Genomic DNA, 18,614 nt, shown 5'->3' on the forward strand with positions numbered 1-18,614 from the left:
AACAGAGTCCATTTAATGGGACCAGCATACAGTCTTGAGTTTAGGACTCTGTCATTTGCTTAAGGCCCTGATGTCACTGTCTCGGAATTCTTAGTAAATTTTTAACAAGAGACTATATTTTTATTCTACACTGGTCTCTGCAGATTATGCAGCTGGTCCTGTGGTGAAGAAGGGCTTTGGAAAGAGACAAAGGATGATCATCTGCTTTCTTTGGCTTCTGCAAAGACATGATACCTGGCTGGAACAGTCATGCTTTGTAACTACTGCTCTCTCAAAAGCATTAACAGATATCCAGCATTGAGAGGAGACCAATATCCCTGTTAAGGATCCAGTCTCCCTTCTCTACTTACACTTTCTCCTTCTCCTTCTTAGTTTTATGGATGGCTGCCCAGTCAGAGAATATATTTCCAAACTCTCTCTCCTTGTTCCCAGGTAATTTAACTGGACCGTTGAGATGTGAATAAACATGTTTAGGAGTTCTGTGTTATTGCCTTACAAACAAAGCCAAAAAAAAAAAAAAAAAAAAAAACTGAAAACTTTCCTTCTCCTTCTCACAGGCTGGAAAGCAGAGCAGATATGCTGGTGTCCCAGCTTTGACCATTCAGAGTAAGATGACACACTAAGGAAAGGCAGAGCAGACAGTACAAGGAACTTGGGTCCTTTTAAGACCTCCTGAATGTTCCTCTGCTAACATGGACTATTCACCTGATCAAGGACTTGAAAGAGGAATAAATTATGCTGGGGTCTCTTTGTTACATCAGCTTAGACTTTGTCCTAAGTAATGTACAGAATAAACTCTTGGGAATTAATTCACAATAACTTTGTATTTACTTAGAATAGCTGAATAAAGTAGTGTTCTGTTTGAGCATTCTACATAGGGAAAATCACAAATTAGTACTGAAATGATATAAAACTATACTGAAGCTAATTTTATTCTCAGTGGTTTTCAGAACACTTCTGGATCTTGAAGAGCCTCAATGTCATCCATATGAATACTAATTATAGTATATAACTATAGATGTTGGGGCCTGAGTAAATCATTTGTTTTATTTTTAATTTTATTTTTTTAAAGAGAGAATTCATGAACTGAGGAGAGGGGCAGAGAGAGAAAGAATCTTAGGCTGGAGCCTGACCAGGGCTCAATCCCATGACCCTGTGATCATGGCCTGAGCCAAAATCAAGAGTCAGATGTTCAACCGACTGAGCCACCCAAGCGTCCTGGGGCCTGAGTAAATCTATAACAACTTATGAAAAATTCCTGAAGTTCCATCTTCAAAACGAATTCTTGTATGACTCTAGTTTGATTGTAAGTTATCTCCATACTGAAAGAAGACTATAGGAGTTAAAAATAACATTTGTGAATTCTCTCATTGCTCAGAAAATGAATTTAGGTACTTACATACATAAAAAAATAACAGCATATAGAAGATAGTTTTACTTCTCCTTCCTTAAAAATTTTCAATGACTAAAACTGCTAAGATTTAAAATACATTGATAAACTAATTACAAAATCATCATGGAATCATATCTTCAAAAGTACAGATTTTATGTTTACCTGCCCCAATGACTCTCTCAATGCGAATTCTTGAGGGATCAATCTCCTTTGCAAATTCATGAACTGCTAGGGACGGGTCTTCATATGTATCTGGATCTATGTAAGTTTTAATTCCTGGGAAGCGTACTGCAATACAAAAAAAGATTGATTTAGTTTAAAAGTGTTTTAGTAATTACACATATTGTGTATGTTTACAACAAGGATTGATATACTAAAGTAGTCATTCTTGTAACTTACTTAAGTTCAACTCTCTTTTCTTTCTGTCCCACTCCTCCTCACGACCCTAATAAAGATCTGAGTACTTGGAAAAAATTTATTTACCTGTTAGTGTAAGATGACCTGATGGTTTAACAGAGAGTGAGCTGACAGGTTCCAGAAAACACATTTATTTATTATATATCTGTAAAATGTTTAATCAGGCTCACTAATTCACTAATAACCAATACATTTTGTACTTGATCTAGCTTAGGACACAGGGGGAAAAGGCAAAAGTCTTTCTCCCAAAACTTTTTCTGCCAAAACAAGCAAGCCTGTTATGGTCCCTCCTGGACCCTTTGCACTAGGAAGATGAATAGGGATGGCTGGAAAACTTGATGTGCGGTTAGCACTTCATATTCAACTTCTTTCAGTATCAGAAGAAATCACAGACTGTGTGTGGCTATTCCTGTTTTGCTGGTAGCTTTCTGTTTTCCAGCAGATTTCTGACTCCTGGAGGACAGGAGATCATCTCTTACACATCTTTGTATCTTTCCAAATACCTCAGGTATGGTTTTACAGGTAATAATCACACAGCAAACCTTTATTAAATATGAATTAGTAAGGATTAAAAGATAAATGAAAATTCATGGCATAGTAGATAGATGATACTTGGTTTTGTTGCTTTAGATTTTGAAAGCCATATAATACCCGAGTTATGTGTTGGCTAGGTTTCCTTAGAAACATGCTTTTGCAAGAAAATCTCAATAGCAAACAAATAAAAGGTAATAAAGCAAGTTTAGAGGAGGTGCTGAAATGTCCTTTGTTAGCAGAGTTTGCTTCATGAGTTCTCTATGCCTGTTGCCTCCTGTCATTACTTTTTGCCTACTGTCTTCTGCTACCAGATGAGTACCCAAGAGAATATTAGTCATTCCCCAAATATCACCAGCAAAGCATTCAAGTTATACTTAGGCCTGACAATGATTCTGAGAATACTATGCTTTTCTTGACTTCCAAAGTTTATATTGGAGGAAAAAAGAACAGGTGATCTTTACCTCTGGTTCATATTGCAGACATTTTTTGTAACTTAATGGGAGTGGTGGTTTCAGAATGAATACTCTAAACTCAAATGCAGTGGCTACTATTTATTAGATGATTAGCAGTATCTAATTGGATATGTGGTGTTAATATCACCTTTTTTTCCTTGTAAACATAATATATGTCAATTATCTGGTTACTTATTTAACTTACCCATGGTTTCTTAAAACTCGGTTTGTTATCTTTCTTTTACTTCCTTGGCTAACTTAGGTTATTTTCATTGCTTCTTGCCGGACCCATCTGGTTTAGTTTATGCTAAACTGCTAGTTGGAAACCAGATAATAAATATCTCAGGAGCATCTTTTTTCCTCTGCATTTCAAGACTAAATGCCCTGCAGTGAGTCTTAAGTTTGCTCAGCATATGTCATCTATCCAGGTGTTTGGATCCAAGTTTATGCATCTGTTCACAGCATTTCCAGCACATCCCAGGGCTGGCAGTGGCTGTCTTAGCTTCCCTTCTCTGCCAGTGCAGTAAGCCTCAAATGTATTCTAAAAAGAAGAGCGACCAGGGAGGCCTTGCTAAAAATGCATGTGTCTTGGCCCTACCATGGACCTTCTGAGTCAGAACTTTGGTGAGTGAAGATGCAACATCCTAATGCAGATAGTCCTCAGACCACTGAAAAATCCTGTGAGCCTTAGACATAGCCCTAAAACATTCCTCTAGTTTATAATTTACTCACTTAAATCCTTTCTGCCTCTTTCAGAAAGTGATATAGATTGAAAAGTCCCTTAGTCCTTTGGCTCAACCTGAAGTAATCATGAGTTTAAAGAGTTAAACAACTTGCCTCACATTATTTCTACACTGTGGTTAATTAGAAACATCCCTTTCTTGTTAATTCGGCATCTCATGACAGAAAACTGTCTTGACAAAGTAGTTTGCCATTTGGAGGTGGAGGTGAAGCTGGGCGTTGGGGAGGAGAGGGTGGCAATTATCAAACCAACTATGGTGGCAATTATAGCTTACTTTGGAAGAGATTCTACAAATGAATATAACCTTGTAGTCTGCTCAAGGATTTCATACATATTCTAACAGTTAAAGAGCTGATTTTCCTTTTTAGTGTTAATGAATTGTAAATTAATTTGTTATATGTTTAAATGACAGTCCCTACAAGAAGGAATAAAAGTTCCTTAATATTTCTATGGCTAATGCTCCACTAAATTAAACCAACTCACATTCAGGAGCCATTGTGAATGGTAAATAACTAGATACAAGCAGTCATCTTGTATTTTAAGCATATTCAGTCTTCGTGTTTTCCATCAAGCAGAATTAGGAAGAAAGTACTATCATTTAATGAGAAGCAGGTGCAATTTCCACCAACAAACCTGGAAACCAGATGAAAAGTCTTAATGCTGAAAGGTTGGAAATATATTTTTTCAGGTTTTCTCAACTCAGTGGATACAAATTTAAAATGAACTTTTGAGGGCTGGAGCAATATAAAATAATAGAAGGGTCACAGTATTACTTACAATGTCCATTCTGCTGTAAGTGGTTTCTCCTCTTCTCTTCTGACTTCATTTTAGCTTTGATGTACCATTGGCACCTTTGAAAAGGGTAAGCAGAATCTTAGTTTTAGAATTATGCTGGATGAGAACCAAAATCAACTAAAATACCTATTACCAGTGGGCCAACTTCTTATCACAAAGGCCATATTTAAGAGTATCTTTATAACATGTGGAAATACTCCATACAAGTTTTTTTAATAGATCAGAATTAACCCCAGATAAGAATAAAATACTCTCATGTGGACTGATTTGCTCAAATCATAGGAATCTTAGAGAATATTCTATAATCAGCAATAACCATCACTTGCTTCCTTACAGAACTTCTAATAGGTGGAGTTGGTAGAAAGCATTAAAAGTCAAAACGAAGAAATGTTTTTGAGTCAGAACCTCAGAAATTTAGACAAATGTCATCTAGTTTCACTGTTGAAGAGCATTTCTTTTTTAATGTCAGAAGTTTGGTAAAGGTATGTTCTGTTCTCTCTTGGGATAACTGTGCTCTGAGAAAGAGGAGATGCTGATCTCGCATGACTTCTGCAACATGAATAAATTCTTCAACATCCATGTGATTTGACAATTCATCACATTTCTAATTCCAAATGGTTAAAAAGACTATATATGTGGTATATCATCCAATCTTTCAATGTGAATTTTCCTCAAATCCTATGGCAAATTGAGTATTTATTCAGAAATGTCTTACAGTTTTTATAGAATTATTTTCAATGAATACTCCCTTATCACGTGCTTAAGGTATACATCAAAATGATTTTTTTAAATCTTATGTAAGTCAAATAGCTTTCCCGAGTTTGTAGAATATTAGTTTCTAATGTCGTATAAATTGGAAAACATGGAAAGTAAAAGCTGAAAAGAATTTAGTACAAATTTGTCTTTACCATTAAATTATCTTTTAAAGATAATTCTGCTTCAGAAATCAAAAATAAAGATACCATTTGAGCCCATCTCAAGTTTATTAGGCCAAATTGATTTAGCCTACAATGTCTGTAATGTCTTCTTTTAAGCCTCCCATGTTTATGTGTTAGGGCAATATTTTCTGATATTTTAATGAAATGCTTATCTACATGTTAATGTGCTATTTAAATCACTGCTGAAATACTCTATGAGGAAATAAAGACTTAACTCATATTCTACAAATGAACATAACTGTAACTTAAAAATTACATCTGATTGTGCCATATACTGACTCACTACTAAATAAAACATCATTTAAATCAATTTCCATTATATAGTTATAGACTTTTTTTAAAAAAAATTGAGGGTAAAAGTGGCCCTGCTGTTTAAATAAAATCATACTTAAGTACCCCATACTTCTTCAAGAATACTTTCAAATAAGAAAATAAGTCTTTTTGAATGAAATTAACCATCATATCTAAATTATCATAGTCTAGTTGACATAATTTGTGATTCTGGAGTTAGGATCACCTCATAGGTCCCCATGATACTTTAATGATGGAATCATCTTTCTGGGCTGCAAACTGATTGCCTTTAAGTTATGTGCAACTCCATGATAAATGGAGTATTATCAAGGTATCAATGCCCCCCAACTCACAATGCATGAGCAGCACTTGTGTTATAAATGGCAATGAAAACACAGTAGAGTTCATTCTTCCACTTAACATTTTTCTAATAAGGTTTGCTAAACATGTAGCAACACATAAAGTGTTGGCATATTGTTTTTTTTTTGCCTAATTAGATTGTCATTGTGACTTTATATGCACCAAAATTGTATTCTAATCCCTCTTCTAATAAGAGAGTTGTAGGTATGATCATAAGAACTCTAACTTCTCTTTTGTTTTGTTTTTCAAAAGAGCTTAGACCTCCACCAGGATGCGTAGGGTTTTGCCTGTTTGTCAGTTTTTATAACCAGCTCTCTCCTGCTAGTGATTAAGGATTTTGTAGATCATGTTTGGTATTTGTAGCATGTCATACTGAATATTTTGTTTTCAACCTAATGGTTAGTTGGTTTAGAGACCCCAAGATATTTTTTCTGCCCACTATAAAAGATGGTTGTACCAAAGCTGTGATGATGGCAAGGACCTGTCAGAGTTTAGCATGAGGTATAAAGGGAGAAAGAAACAGGAGAGTGCTGGGCAATAGTATATGACAGTGGCACCATGACATGTCCAAACTAGCACTTTTTATTAGGATTAATTTATCAGTATTTCCTGCATTCTTTCATATGTTTTTTTTTTCTTGTTACTATAGCTATCACTCTTCTATCAGTAAATCAGCCTCCCAAAACAGGAGATTCAGACACTCTTTATTTATTACAAGAACAATACTATGTCTATTTATACATAAAAATTTTAAGTAAGTGTGTGGTAAAAGTGCCCATTTTACAACTAATTTCATAAAGAAGTCACCATTTCAACTCAACCACATTAGAATATTCATGTGTTTCTTTGTTTCTTGATAAGTTCTATAAAAGTGGGTTTGTTACACCTAGATCTGACATCTTCGACAGGTAACAGTTACAGTCAGGCAGGTACCCAACCTTGATAATGCCATCTAAGTATTTGTGAACTTACTGGTCTACACATTTAGCCTGCTCTAAAATTGTAGATAATAATTTTTTCATGCATGCATATCCTCTATAACTTAAAACTGAATTTTAATAAAATATTGCAATGTAAGTAGAGTTTTTAAATAAATAAAACAAAAGGGTTTTATTGTTTATTCACTGAACTATTGCCCCTGAAAGTAGCTTTTCGTTATTTGCTCATTGTCAAGAATCAACACTTCCAGTTGAGATGGTACACTTTAGCTGGTATCATCATGGATGCTTATTTTTTGGCTGGCATTCTTATTGCACTTTTAAATCATGACATTGGTTTTTTTGCAGTGTGTGTTTTCCATATTATCAGGAAAACTCATGATATGTCCATTTGCACCACTATTGATAATCAAGAAAGAAGAATTTTTCCCTTGTAGGAATAAAAATATGATCTGAATATATTCACAGTTTCTTACAAAAGTCTGGGCGTAATAACAAGAGTTACAGAAGAATCTTTTATATGATTTCATACATATTACCTTTATTCACATCTCTCTATAGTCAGTACCTGGCTCATGGTAATAATCCAATATATCTAAAAATCAGTAAATGGTTTTAATTATTATACCAAATGTGTGCAAAAATAGAAATATAGGATTTAGATAGCTTAAGCACTTTGACCAGCTTGTCAGCATTCAAATCTAGGTCTTTTGCTCTGTTCAATTTATTGTTACTTTAAATTTTCATCTTTATTACCTTAAAGTAAAGAAATACCAGATTTATATAACCAATTAATACAATTCTAATATAGATCCCATCAACATTTAATGAATAAATATAACACATTCTATAACACTAAGTTTATAAAGAACTTTTATATAAATTTTCTGTTGAATTATTTTTTTTCTCCAGGAAAATTTTCTTTCATGTTGTAATTTGAATATAGTAAAGGAAAAACTTATCGAGTAAGAATTTATCTTTCATAGTTTTCAATGTATTTCTATCACATCTTTAGTTGCTTCCATATTCAGAAGCCTATTGATACAGAGAACTAGACATGGTAGTTCTCTTATCATATAAACTTCAGTCAGAGCAGTCTGCCCTGATCCCTTTTTTTCTCATAGTTTGCTACATTTAAAAGCATATGAATACACAGTATTACAAGAGAATGGTTATTCACAAATCATAGGAATAATCTGGTATGCTTCCATTACCTCCCAGTGATTAAGAAGAACAAAGTAAGAATGACGAGGAGAGTAAATCCCCCAACAGCTGCAGTGGCTATCACGAGAATCTGTCCCTGTTCAGCCGCCATATCAGAAGCTGAAACACAAATACAATATTAAAATTTCCCTGGGTGACATTTCACTAAAGAAATTATTTTACAACTTAGTATATGCTTGAAAATATGATGATGGATACCGAAAATTTCCACGGTATTTGCCTTTATTTGTCATCTAGGATGCAAACCTAAAATAAGGGCTGAAGATCAAGGCCATAACCACAACAAACCCCTTCTTCTTCAATTACAAAATTACCAATAAAGTAGATGGATTCTTAGTATCCCACATTTTAAGATTAAGTATTTGTTGCAAATTTAAATCAACAAACAGACTTAAAGGATTTTGTTTATATTATTGCTAATTTATTTCCTTAAATACTTGAATTAACAGACCAGGTTTTACACACTGTCTCTTTCAACAAAGTGGAAAGACAATTATATAATTCACTTCAAGAATGACCTTTTTTATATTTCATGAAGATTAATTCAAACATTAAAGTTAAGAACTCACACTCTACAGCACAGGGTGTACATAGCAAGTTCTGAGATGCTTAGCAGTGATTTAAAAAATGACATTTGAAAGCTTCTATTTTTGAAGAAAAAACTAGGTAACGTATGGTAACAACATATTATTTCTTTCATTGATAAAACTGTAAAAACTACATGGGATGTATATATTACTACTACTTAGGAAACCTTTTAAAATATATTACTTCAATTAATTCATTAGCACATCTCATTCTATGTATTACTTAAGTTTTTTAATTTTTAATTTTTTGTTTTATATTTAAGAGACTTATTTTTTATTTTTTTCTTTTTTAAAATCAAATTTATTTTTTTCCTTAGTTTATTATCAAGTTGGTTTACATATAGCACCCAGTGCTCATCCCAACAAGTGCCCTCCTTCATGCCCATCACTCCCCTTCCCTCTCCCCCACCATCAGCCCTCAGTTTGTTCTCAGTATTCAAGAGTCTCTCATGGTTTAGAGAGAAGAGCCTGAGCAGGAGAGGGGCACAGGGAGAGGGAGAGAGAATGCGGAGCTTGATCTTCTGATTCTGGGATCATGACCTGAGCCAAAATCAAGAGTTGGACGTTCAACCAACTGAGCCACCCAGGCACTCCTGTGTTACTGAAGTTTTCATAAGAAATATTTTTTATTGAATAGGATATGAACAATTGCTTCATAACAGAACTAAGAAAACTGAAGCCCAGAGAAGGTAAAGAACTTGCTTGACTTCACACATGACCATCCCCAGAATTCAAAGTTTAGTTTTATGTTTTATTTCCCCTTCCAATGCTATAATTTGATGTAATAATTCAGCTATTTGTCAATACTCTAAAATATTGAATCAGTCCCTTTAATATCCTTTCACTAGACTAAAGCTTTATTTTTATTTTGATTACTATAAAAATCTATGAATCAAATCATTTATATGCAGAAAACTGAATCAAATAATGTAACTGAAAAACATGGGGCACCTGGGTGTCTCAGTTGGTTAAGCGTCTGAGTCTTGATTTTGGCTCAGTTCATGATCTCACGGTTTGTGAGTTCAAGCCCCATGTCCGGCTCTGCACTGACAGAGCAGAGCCTGTTTGGGATTCTCCCTTTCTCCCTCTCTCTGCCCTTTCCCTTGCTCATGTTCTCTCTATCTCTCAAAATAAATAAATAAACTTAAACAAAAAGAGAGAATATAACTGAAAAACAAACCATTTAATTCTCTACCATAATAATTCATTAAACTTGGGTACTTTAAGATTTTCACAAAAGTAGTTCTTCTGGGAATCAAGTAGGCAGTATACTATGTGCAAATATATATCCATAGTAATAACTTCCTCCTAAAAATGACATATCTACTAGGGAATTTCTGAACATTAAAAGCTATTGTTAAGTAAGAAACCAGTCACAGCATTTAAGAGACTTTTTAAGAAGTCTCAGTGTAAATTAAAACAACTATCTTTATGTTTAGTTTTCAGTAGGAAATTTATTAAACCTTGGAATTAGATTTTAGTCACTATGATTTCATTACGATATTTTCAGGCATCTATTTCTTTTAGCTCATAATCTGTGCAGAAACAAGTTAAAGAGTTGCACCTTTTCTAATAAATAATGTGCATAAGTTTTTTTATTAGGTCCTCACTGAATTTCCTAATCTTCAAAATAGTGCTGATATTGCAGGAATTAATATGTGCTCTAAAATATCACATTTCACATGAAAATTATTGAATAACAAATTATAAGGGATAGATGTTACAGAAAACATTAATTTCTTGAAGATACAGAAGATGCCATTTAAAAGTAAACATTTACTTAGCAACTCCTAAATTTGTAAAATATATAATATAGTTCAAGAGTTTTAAGTCTGGAGCCTATATTTTCACAGGTGCTAGGAGCAAGTAATTTACTGAGATCGTATATTCAAAGTTCAGATGGGAAGGATTATGTAATTGGACCTTTTGAGGCTCATTACTTTATTATAGAACACTGTGTTGTTTACTTTTAAAAATTGGTTAGCAAACTGCAGGTTTTACTAATATTTCTTTGTTTTCACACTTATGATTACATATTAATGAACTTTTCTTCAATTAAAATTTTGATTGAATAACAGAATATTCAGTTGTGTCAACGCAAACAATGCATATGCCTGTTTAATTGTTTCTTAAACTTCTGTACTAGAAATCCTAAACACTCTTCCTTGGAGATTGGCATACAGTTGAACCTTGAATACACAAGTTTTAACTGCATGGGTCCACTTATATGCAAATGTTTTTTGATAAATACCATAAAATACTCTAAGTGTTTCTTCTGACTCTTTTTAACATTTTCTTTTCTCTAGCTTACTCTACTGTAAGAATACAGTATACAATACATGTAACATACAATATGTGTTAATTGACTGTTTATGTTATTGGTAAGGCTTCTAGTCAAAGGTAGGTTATTAGAAGTTAAGTTTCTGGGGAGTCAAAAATTATGTGTGGACTTCTGACTGGGTGGAGCAAAGGGGTTACTGGTGTCCCTAATCTTTGCATTGTTTAAGGTTCAATTGTATATAAGTATATAAGTTATTTGAAATAAGAGGATGCACTATTATATACCAGGGGTAAAATGTCATGGATTATGGAGTTGGGATAATTATGAAAACATTAGGAATATCATCATCAACAATAGCCACTATTCATTTCATACTAAATTATCTTCTAGCATTATGTTTAGTGTTTCAAATTCACTACCAAATTTATCTGCACAATAGTCTTAATAGGTAGGTACTATTATTATTCCTAGTATAGGCAGTTATATTCCTTGCTAAGGTCACACTTCTTGTACACAGGAAAGCTAGCAATCCAATTCCGATTTGTCAGGCTCCAGGCCCAAGATATTGTCAGTATTTTATACTACCATTTTTGCTAACAGAACAGACGGTTAGATCCAGCTCTTTTGTGGGTACTAGAATAATCATAGCCTTGACTGACCTTGGTTTCATGTCTGTAAAATGAGAATGTTGAATTAGATGTTTCTGTCACATTCAGAGCTATTTTACTATGATACTATGTTATCCATAAAAACTACAAATATTGAGAAAAGTAAGATTTGCCATATGTAAGTAAGAGGAACACTCAGGACCTCTGTTGCTAATCTTGGTCCTGACAGGCACAATTTCTGCTTTTTTATTATATTACTGTTGGCCAATCACAGAGCTCTGACTCTATCTCAGGGTGAAGTCTGTGGTCTTTAACTTTGCTCACATGGCTCTCTACAAATGATTCTAAATGTATATATCCAGATTAATCTCTTATTGTTCTCTATGTTGAATTTCTTCCTGATCCTTGAAATGTGCCAAGCTCTCTTTCATGGCCAATTCCTATTTAATCCTCCTACGTGAACATCTCATCATTTGGAAAGCTTTTTTTCCTTGTTTAGATTTAATTAGGTCCCCAGACTTATGTTCCCATAGCTCTTGGACTACTTCTACCAACACATTTCTATCATGTTTTACTGAAATCACATTTTTGGTAACCTGTCTTTTCAATTAGACTACAAATCTATGAGTGAAGGGGCTTTAGTCACTATAGTATCTGTAGTAAGTTGAATGATGACACCTATCATCCTCCTCTACCAAAAAACAAAAACAAAAAACAAACAAAAAAACAACCAAAAAACCCTATTTGTAGGTGCAAGTAAATTCCTTAACTTACTACTCATCCTGTATTATCTGAGTGGTCCCAAATCCAATGACAAGTGTCCTTAAAAGAGACAAAAGAGAAGACAAAGTAGAGAAGTCCATGTAAATACAGAGGCAGAGATTAGAGTTATGTAGCCACATGCCAAGGAATGCCTGGAGCCACCAGAACCTAGAAAAGGCAAGGAAGAAGTGTCTTCTAGAGCCTCAGGAGAGAGTATGCTTCTGGCCTCCATAACTGTGAGAGAAGAAATTTCTGTTGTGTGTGTCATCTGCTGCAGTAGCTCTCGGAAACGCATCCATAGGACCTGATACACAGTAGTAGCTCCATACTACTCATTTCCTACTAAATTATCTTCTAGCAATATGTTTAGTGCTTCAAATTCATTACCAATTTATCTGCACAATAGTCTTATTTTTTGAGTAAATGAATTGAATAGTGATTTGAATTAGGTGATTCTAATTAAGAAAAAAGAAAGTCAGATTGACCTAGAGTTATCCATATCTTCACCTTCCACTTGATATGTAAAGATTTATCCTGAAGTTAGTTATATGTATGTGAAGTAAGTTTACCCAACATAATTTCAATCAGAAGATGCAATTATTCTATATGCTTGGAGATAATACTTTTCAGAAGGCAGGAGCTGCTAGAAAATACAGACTTCTACATTTAATCAAGTTAAGTTAATTAAACTTAGAAAGGTGAATCTAACGTTAAGAATGTATTAGCTCATTCAACAAATGTTTATTGAGAACCTACTACATGGCAGACACTGAGATAAAAACCAGAGATTCAGTTACTGACTTCATGGATTTACAGTTCATGGGAAAGACAGACAATGAAAAATAATTACAAGTGTGAAAACTGTTAGAAAAGGGATACATGGGTGTGCTCTGGAAAAGAATAAGTAGCCTTTAGCAATGAATCAGTAGAATGGCAGTTAGGAAATACAGTTGATCCTTGGACAATGTGGGAGTTACGTTGCCAATCTCTGCAGTTGAAAATCATCCTATAGCTTTCAATTCCCCCCAAACTCAACTACTGTTATGTAGTTATAGCCTACTATTGATGGGGAGCCTTGCCAATAACATAGACAGTTGGTTAACACACATTTTCTATGTTATATGTATTATATACTGTATTCTTATAACCAATTAAGCTAAAGAAAATGTTATTTAAAAATTAGAAGGAGGAGAAAATACATTTAGAGAGTACTGTAAAAACAATCTGCCTTTAGGCAATGCTCTGAGTGGTCCTATGGATCTATCTTGACTCAGTAATGTTTGGACAGAACAGACCCAGGCCACACCTTTTACCTCCAGCCTCCAGCCACCCTCCAAATCCTTTTCCAGTCCCAATCTATGAAACCATAATCTCAGCCACCATCTGCCTCTGGGACTAGCCAACAATGTTTTTGAGCTTAGCTCCTTATTGCTGATCGACCCTGAGCTCCCAGATTTATCAAAATTATTCCACCGAGGTGGAGGCTGGTCAACATGTGTCTTCAGGCCCCCCACACCTACCTCTCTCTGGGCTTCTATTTCCACCTCGACAATGTGGCTCTAGAGGGCATAGGCCCTTTAACAAGCTGGCTTACAAGTGGGAGGGCGCTGAGGAACTCTGGAAGATGCAAAACCAGCGGGGATGGTTTTCCGGGACCTGCAGAAACCATCCTAAGATAAGTGGGATAAAACCCTGGATGCCTTGGAAGCCAACGCAGAAGCTGTTGTGGTCCCAGAGAAGAACCTGAACCATGCCCCATGGGATCTGAGTGCCCTGGGTTCTGCCTCTTACACCTCTGTCTTTGTGACTTCCTGTAGAACCACTTCCTGAAAGAGGAGGTGAAACTCATCAGGAAAATGGTAACCACCTGACTAACCTCCACAGGCTGGCCGGCACCCAGGCTGGGCAGGGTGAGTATCTCTTCAGAAGGCTCACCCTCAAGCACAACTATGAGCCTCCAGAGCCTAGTGGCCCTTGAAGGGCCCCTCCAGCATCCCCCTGGTGTCAGGACTTCTTCCTGAGCCTCTCCCTGCAGCTCTCATGCAGCTTTTTAATCACTCTGGAGCCTTCTCCCAAGCCTTGGACCAAATGAAAACAATAAAACTTATTAGAGAAAAAAAAAAACATTTAAAAACATTGAAATAAAATCTGTGTCTAAGTGGATCTGCACAGTTCAAACCTATGTTGTTCATGTGTTAAGAGAAGGATGGGGAAGGGGAGAAGAAGGAGGTATTGTTCCTTGGTTAGTGGCTCAAAGACCTGATTAATTTAAATAGACACTTAGAAAAACAAACCATAAGAGCATCTACCAAATGGATTCCAGAATAGTACAGTATAGCTAACAAATGCCCCTGCCATGAGTGAAAATTTGTCTGCTTGTACCATCTATTCATTTTTCATTCCTAAAATATATATATTTCTAATTAGTTTTGTAGGAGAGAATGTATATCATTTACTCCTGTAAGTAACTCCCTGGAGAGCAAACCTGTCATTAAAAAGATACAATGAAATCCAGGCAAGGAATGAAATTTACTTGTGACTAGTTGATTGGAAATGTCTCTTTGCTTAATGGAATGAAGTTGTAGTCTTGGAAAAGTACAAGCATATTGAAATAATTATTTCATTGTGTAGTTTGGAAAGAGGCACACTTCCTTAAGAGGCAGAAAGAGATGGAAAATTGTTACTGAACAAGAGCTTAGCACCTAGTCAATGCTTGGCATAACTCAGGAAGCCATTATAAGGGAGGTTTGCCTTAGTTGCTTCTATTTAAAGAGAAAAAAAGTGACGTTCTTTACTTGGAATCCAAATACTTTAAAAAATAGATCGAAAAAAAGAAATTTCATGTCTTTAGGAAAGTATTGGAGAAAAGCAATTTGTCTATTTTTAACCAAAGAATTTTCTTCTACAGAGACATGATTTTGTCTCTCTGTAATCAAGATTATTCTAGTTTATATTTACATTTCAAAGTAAAATCTGTTATTTGTATGCTGTGTCATTTTCTGTGGAATAGCTTTTTAAAGTTAACTCTTTTCTGTTATGAACATCCTTTTAAAGTTATTGAAGACAGCAGTTACGTATTTTTTTTTTTGTTTTTTGTTTTGGATAAAGTGTTTCTCAGAATGTTGCCCAGGGAAATAAATGGTGGTATATATTTATTTCATATTCACATGTTTTATTTATGACTCCCAATTCTTGATGAAATGTCAAAATTTCAAATGATATTATCTCATCATTTCACCAAAATGATTTTTTAAAGCACAGCAGAAATCCCCACAATGTAATGGATTGATAGTACCCAGTAAATTAATCTTAAGGTTTATTGACAACCAATGCAGGAAATTCTTAGCATTTCTTTTCAGGGTAAAAAATAAATCCTCTCTTAGGCCATATACTGTAATCAAGATTATTTTAACCCTATGAAGTGAAGTACATATACAAAGATTTAGCAATATATAATAGAGACTAATCAATCTGAAAAATCTCAACACTGTATGGTTATACAGACATAGGAGTATGATACATGAGTGAAAGCTGAGGATATATTTCTCTTAAATAAACATAATCTTGTGATTTTGTAGATGATGCAGTTATTCTCTTGGTTACCCAGACTTGAAATATACAATCATCTGCTTCTCCAAAGAGGACATCCAGATGGCCAACAGACACATGAAACGATGCTCAGCATCCCTCCTCATCAGGGAAATACAAATCAAAACCACACTGAGATACCACCTCACTCCAGTCAGAGTGGCTAAAATGAACAAATCAGAGAACTCGAGATGCTGGCGAGGATGTGGAGAAACGGGCACCCTCCTACACTGTTGGTGGGAATGTAAACTGGTACAGCCCCTCTGGAAAACAGTGTGGAGGTTCCTCAGGAAACTAACAATAGAACTCCCTTATGACCCAGCAATAGCACTGCTAGGAATTTACCCAAGGGATACAGAAATGCTGAGGCATAGGAGCACATGTACCCCAATGTTCATAGCAGCACTCTCCACAATAGCTAAAACATGGAAAGAGCCTAAGTGTCCATCAACAGATGAATGGATCAAGAAGATGTGGTTTATCTATACCATGGAATACTACATGGCAATGAGAAACAATGAAATCTGGCCATGTGTAGCAACATGGATGGACCTTGAGGGTGTTATGCTGAGCGAAATAAGTCAGGCAGAGAAGGACAAATATCATATGTTTGCACGTATAGGAGGATTAGGAGGAACTTGACGGAGGAACAAGGGGGAGAAGAAGGGCGGAAATGGTGGGGGAAAGGGAGAGAGGCAAACCATGAGAGACTCTTGAATGCTGACAAAAACTGAGGACTGATGGATGTGAGGGGGAGGGGGGATGGGCATGGAGGAGAACACTTGTGGGGATGAGCACTGAGTGTTATGTGGAAACTAATTTGACAATAAACTATTTGTGAAAAAAAAAAAAAAGAAATATACAATCATCTTTGATTCTACCCTCCCCTACAACTCCAAGTCCAGAGTCAAATCTTTATCACGTCTTATATTATCTTGTGTTTATTACCACTGGCACAGCCTCATTTCAGTCTTCAGCCTCACAGGATTAGGTTACTTTTATATTTTTCTATGAAGTTGCCTTTCTATAGTATCTCTTCCTAATCCATCTAACATTATGTGGCCACACAATTACTCTTCAAAATAATATTTAAAAATATTTGGAATCTCCCCCAGTGCCTAGAGGGTAAAATCATCCCATTGCAGAGGGTACACCATTCTTGGAGGTGTCCAGGCCTGAAACCTTGCATTCAGCTTTTCCACAATTTTCACTTTTGCCTTCACATTAATCATTGATCCTGTGATTACTACATTTTTAAAATTAATTTTTAAATATTTATTTATTTTTGAGAAAGATAGAGCACAAATGGGGGAGGGGTGGAGTGAGAAGGAGACACAGAACCCAAAGCAGGCTCCAGGCTCTGAACTGTCAGCACAGAGCCAGACACAGGGCTTGAACCCATGAACTGTGAGGTCATGACCTGAGCCAAAGTAGAACGCTTAACCGAATGAGCCACCCAAGCACCTCCTCTCATTACTACATTTTAAGTATTTCTTAGATTTGTTCCCATTCTCTCCTGTCTCCCCATCTATTCATTCCTATACTCATCTTAGCACATGTATTTGAATTCAGCTATATGGCAACTTCATTTATGTGGAATGCAGTGAAATAATAGCAAGATGGACAAAAAGAGCTTCTAAAGACACATCTGATAGATGTTCACATAGTTTATTCCAAAAACAGCTTTGATGCCTCATACTCTTACTTCAGAGATGTTTATTGATTTCCAAGTTCACAAAACAGTATCGTAGAAGTAAATTGAGGCCAGGAGTGAGATATCTAAAGAGAGGGAATTGAATAGAAGTGCACACATTGTAGGCTGACCGACAAAAGAACTGGGAAAACTGAAAATCTGATGTAAGATTCCAAAATATACAGTATTCAGGAGCAATGGATTCAGAATCAAACATCCTTGTAAAATTCAGGGAACATAGAAGGGCTCACTATGTTATTACGGAAAGCAATAATATGATCATACAAGGTGAATTAAAAATGCTGAGTTATGTCCAAGAATTTTTATTTTAAAAGACTATGTGCATGCATGAATAGAAAAGTATGCCTCTACAAAATATTTAAAAAATAAATAGTAAAAATAATATTTTTAAGACCAAACTTCTGTCTGAAAACTTCAACTATCAGAAATGATTAGATTTCTGATGATTTTCAGGGTTTGGGGCTCATTTCAACTACACAATAAACTTCTTGAGGGCAGAAATAATATCTTTCAACTTACTATACTATACGGGATTAGTAGAGTGCCCTACAAAGTCTAGAAATTAATAAATATATATTTTTCTTAAAGAAGAGATAAATAGTGCATTCTAGATATAAGAGTTGAGTGCCCTGGCTAAGGAAGAGTTTTCACATATGATGTATTTGGTAATGTTCATGCTTTAAAGTGTTCAAGTTACATGAATAACGCTTACACATTTGTATTTTGATATTTAATATGTTCAGAGATAAGCTAATAAAAATAGTGTGAATTAATTTTTTTAATGTTTATTTATTTTTGAGATAGAGAGCACCAGCAGGGGAAGGGCAGAGATTGAGAAGTGGACAGAGGATCCGAAGTGGACTTCCAATTGACCTCGGCTAGGCTTGATGATGGCTCAAACTCATTAGCTGTGAGATCATCATCTGAGACAAAGTCTGACGCTCAACCAACTGAGCCACCCAGGTGCCCCTGTGAGTTAATTTTTTTTTT

The 18,614-nt window shown here is 35.2% G+C and overlaps 1 protein-coding gene across 1 annotated transcript in view; it reads right to left on the reverse strand.

The window, feature by feature from the left end:
- Positions 1-1,555: 1,555 nt before the first annotated feature.
- The window catches only part of LOC120225811 (ephrin type-A receptor 6-like), a gene marked incomplete at both ends in the record, with an annotated part of 255,586 nt that continues 238,527 nt past the window's right edge, over positions 1,556-18,614 (reverse strand). The window contains 3 exons of the mRNA XM_039223998.1: positions 1,556-1,681; positions 4,316-4,389; positions 8,075-8,183. Of these exons, the coding sequence (XP_039079929.1) occupies positions 1,556-1,681; positions 4,316-4,389; positions 8,075-8,183 (309 nt within the window). The remainder of the gene's footprint in view (positions 1,682-4,315; positions 4,390-8,074; positions 8,184-18,614) is intronic.

The sequence above is a fragment of the Hyaena hyaena genome, unplaced genomic scaffold (assembly GCF_003009895.1).
Source record: "Hyaena hyaena isolate Hyena2069 unplaced genomic scaffold, ASM300989v1 scaffold_1519, whole genome shotgun sequence".
Lineage (NCBI taxonomy): Eukaryota > Metazoa > Chordata > Mammalia > Carnivora > Hyaenidae > Hyaena > Hyaena hyaena.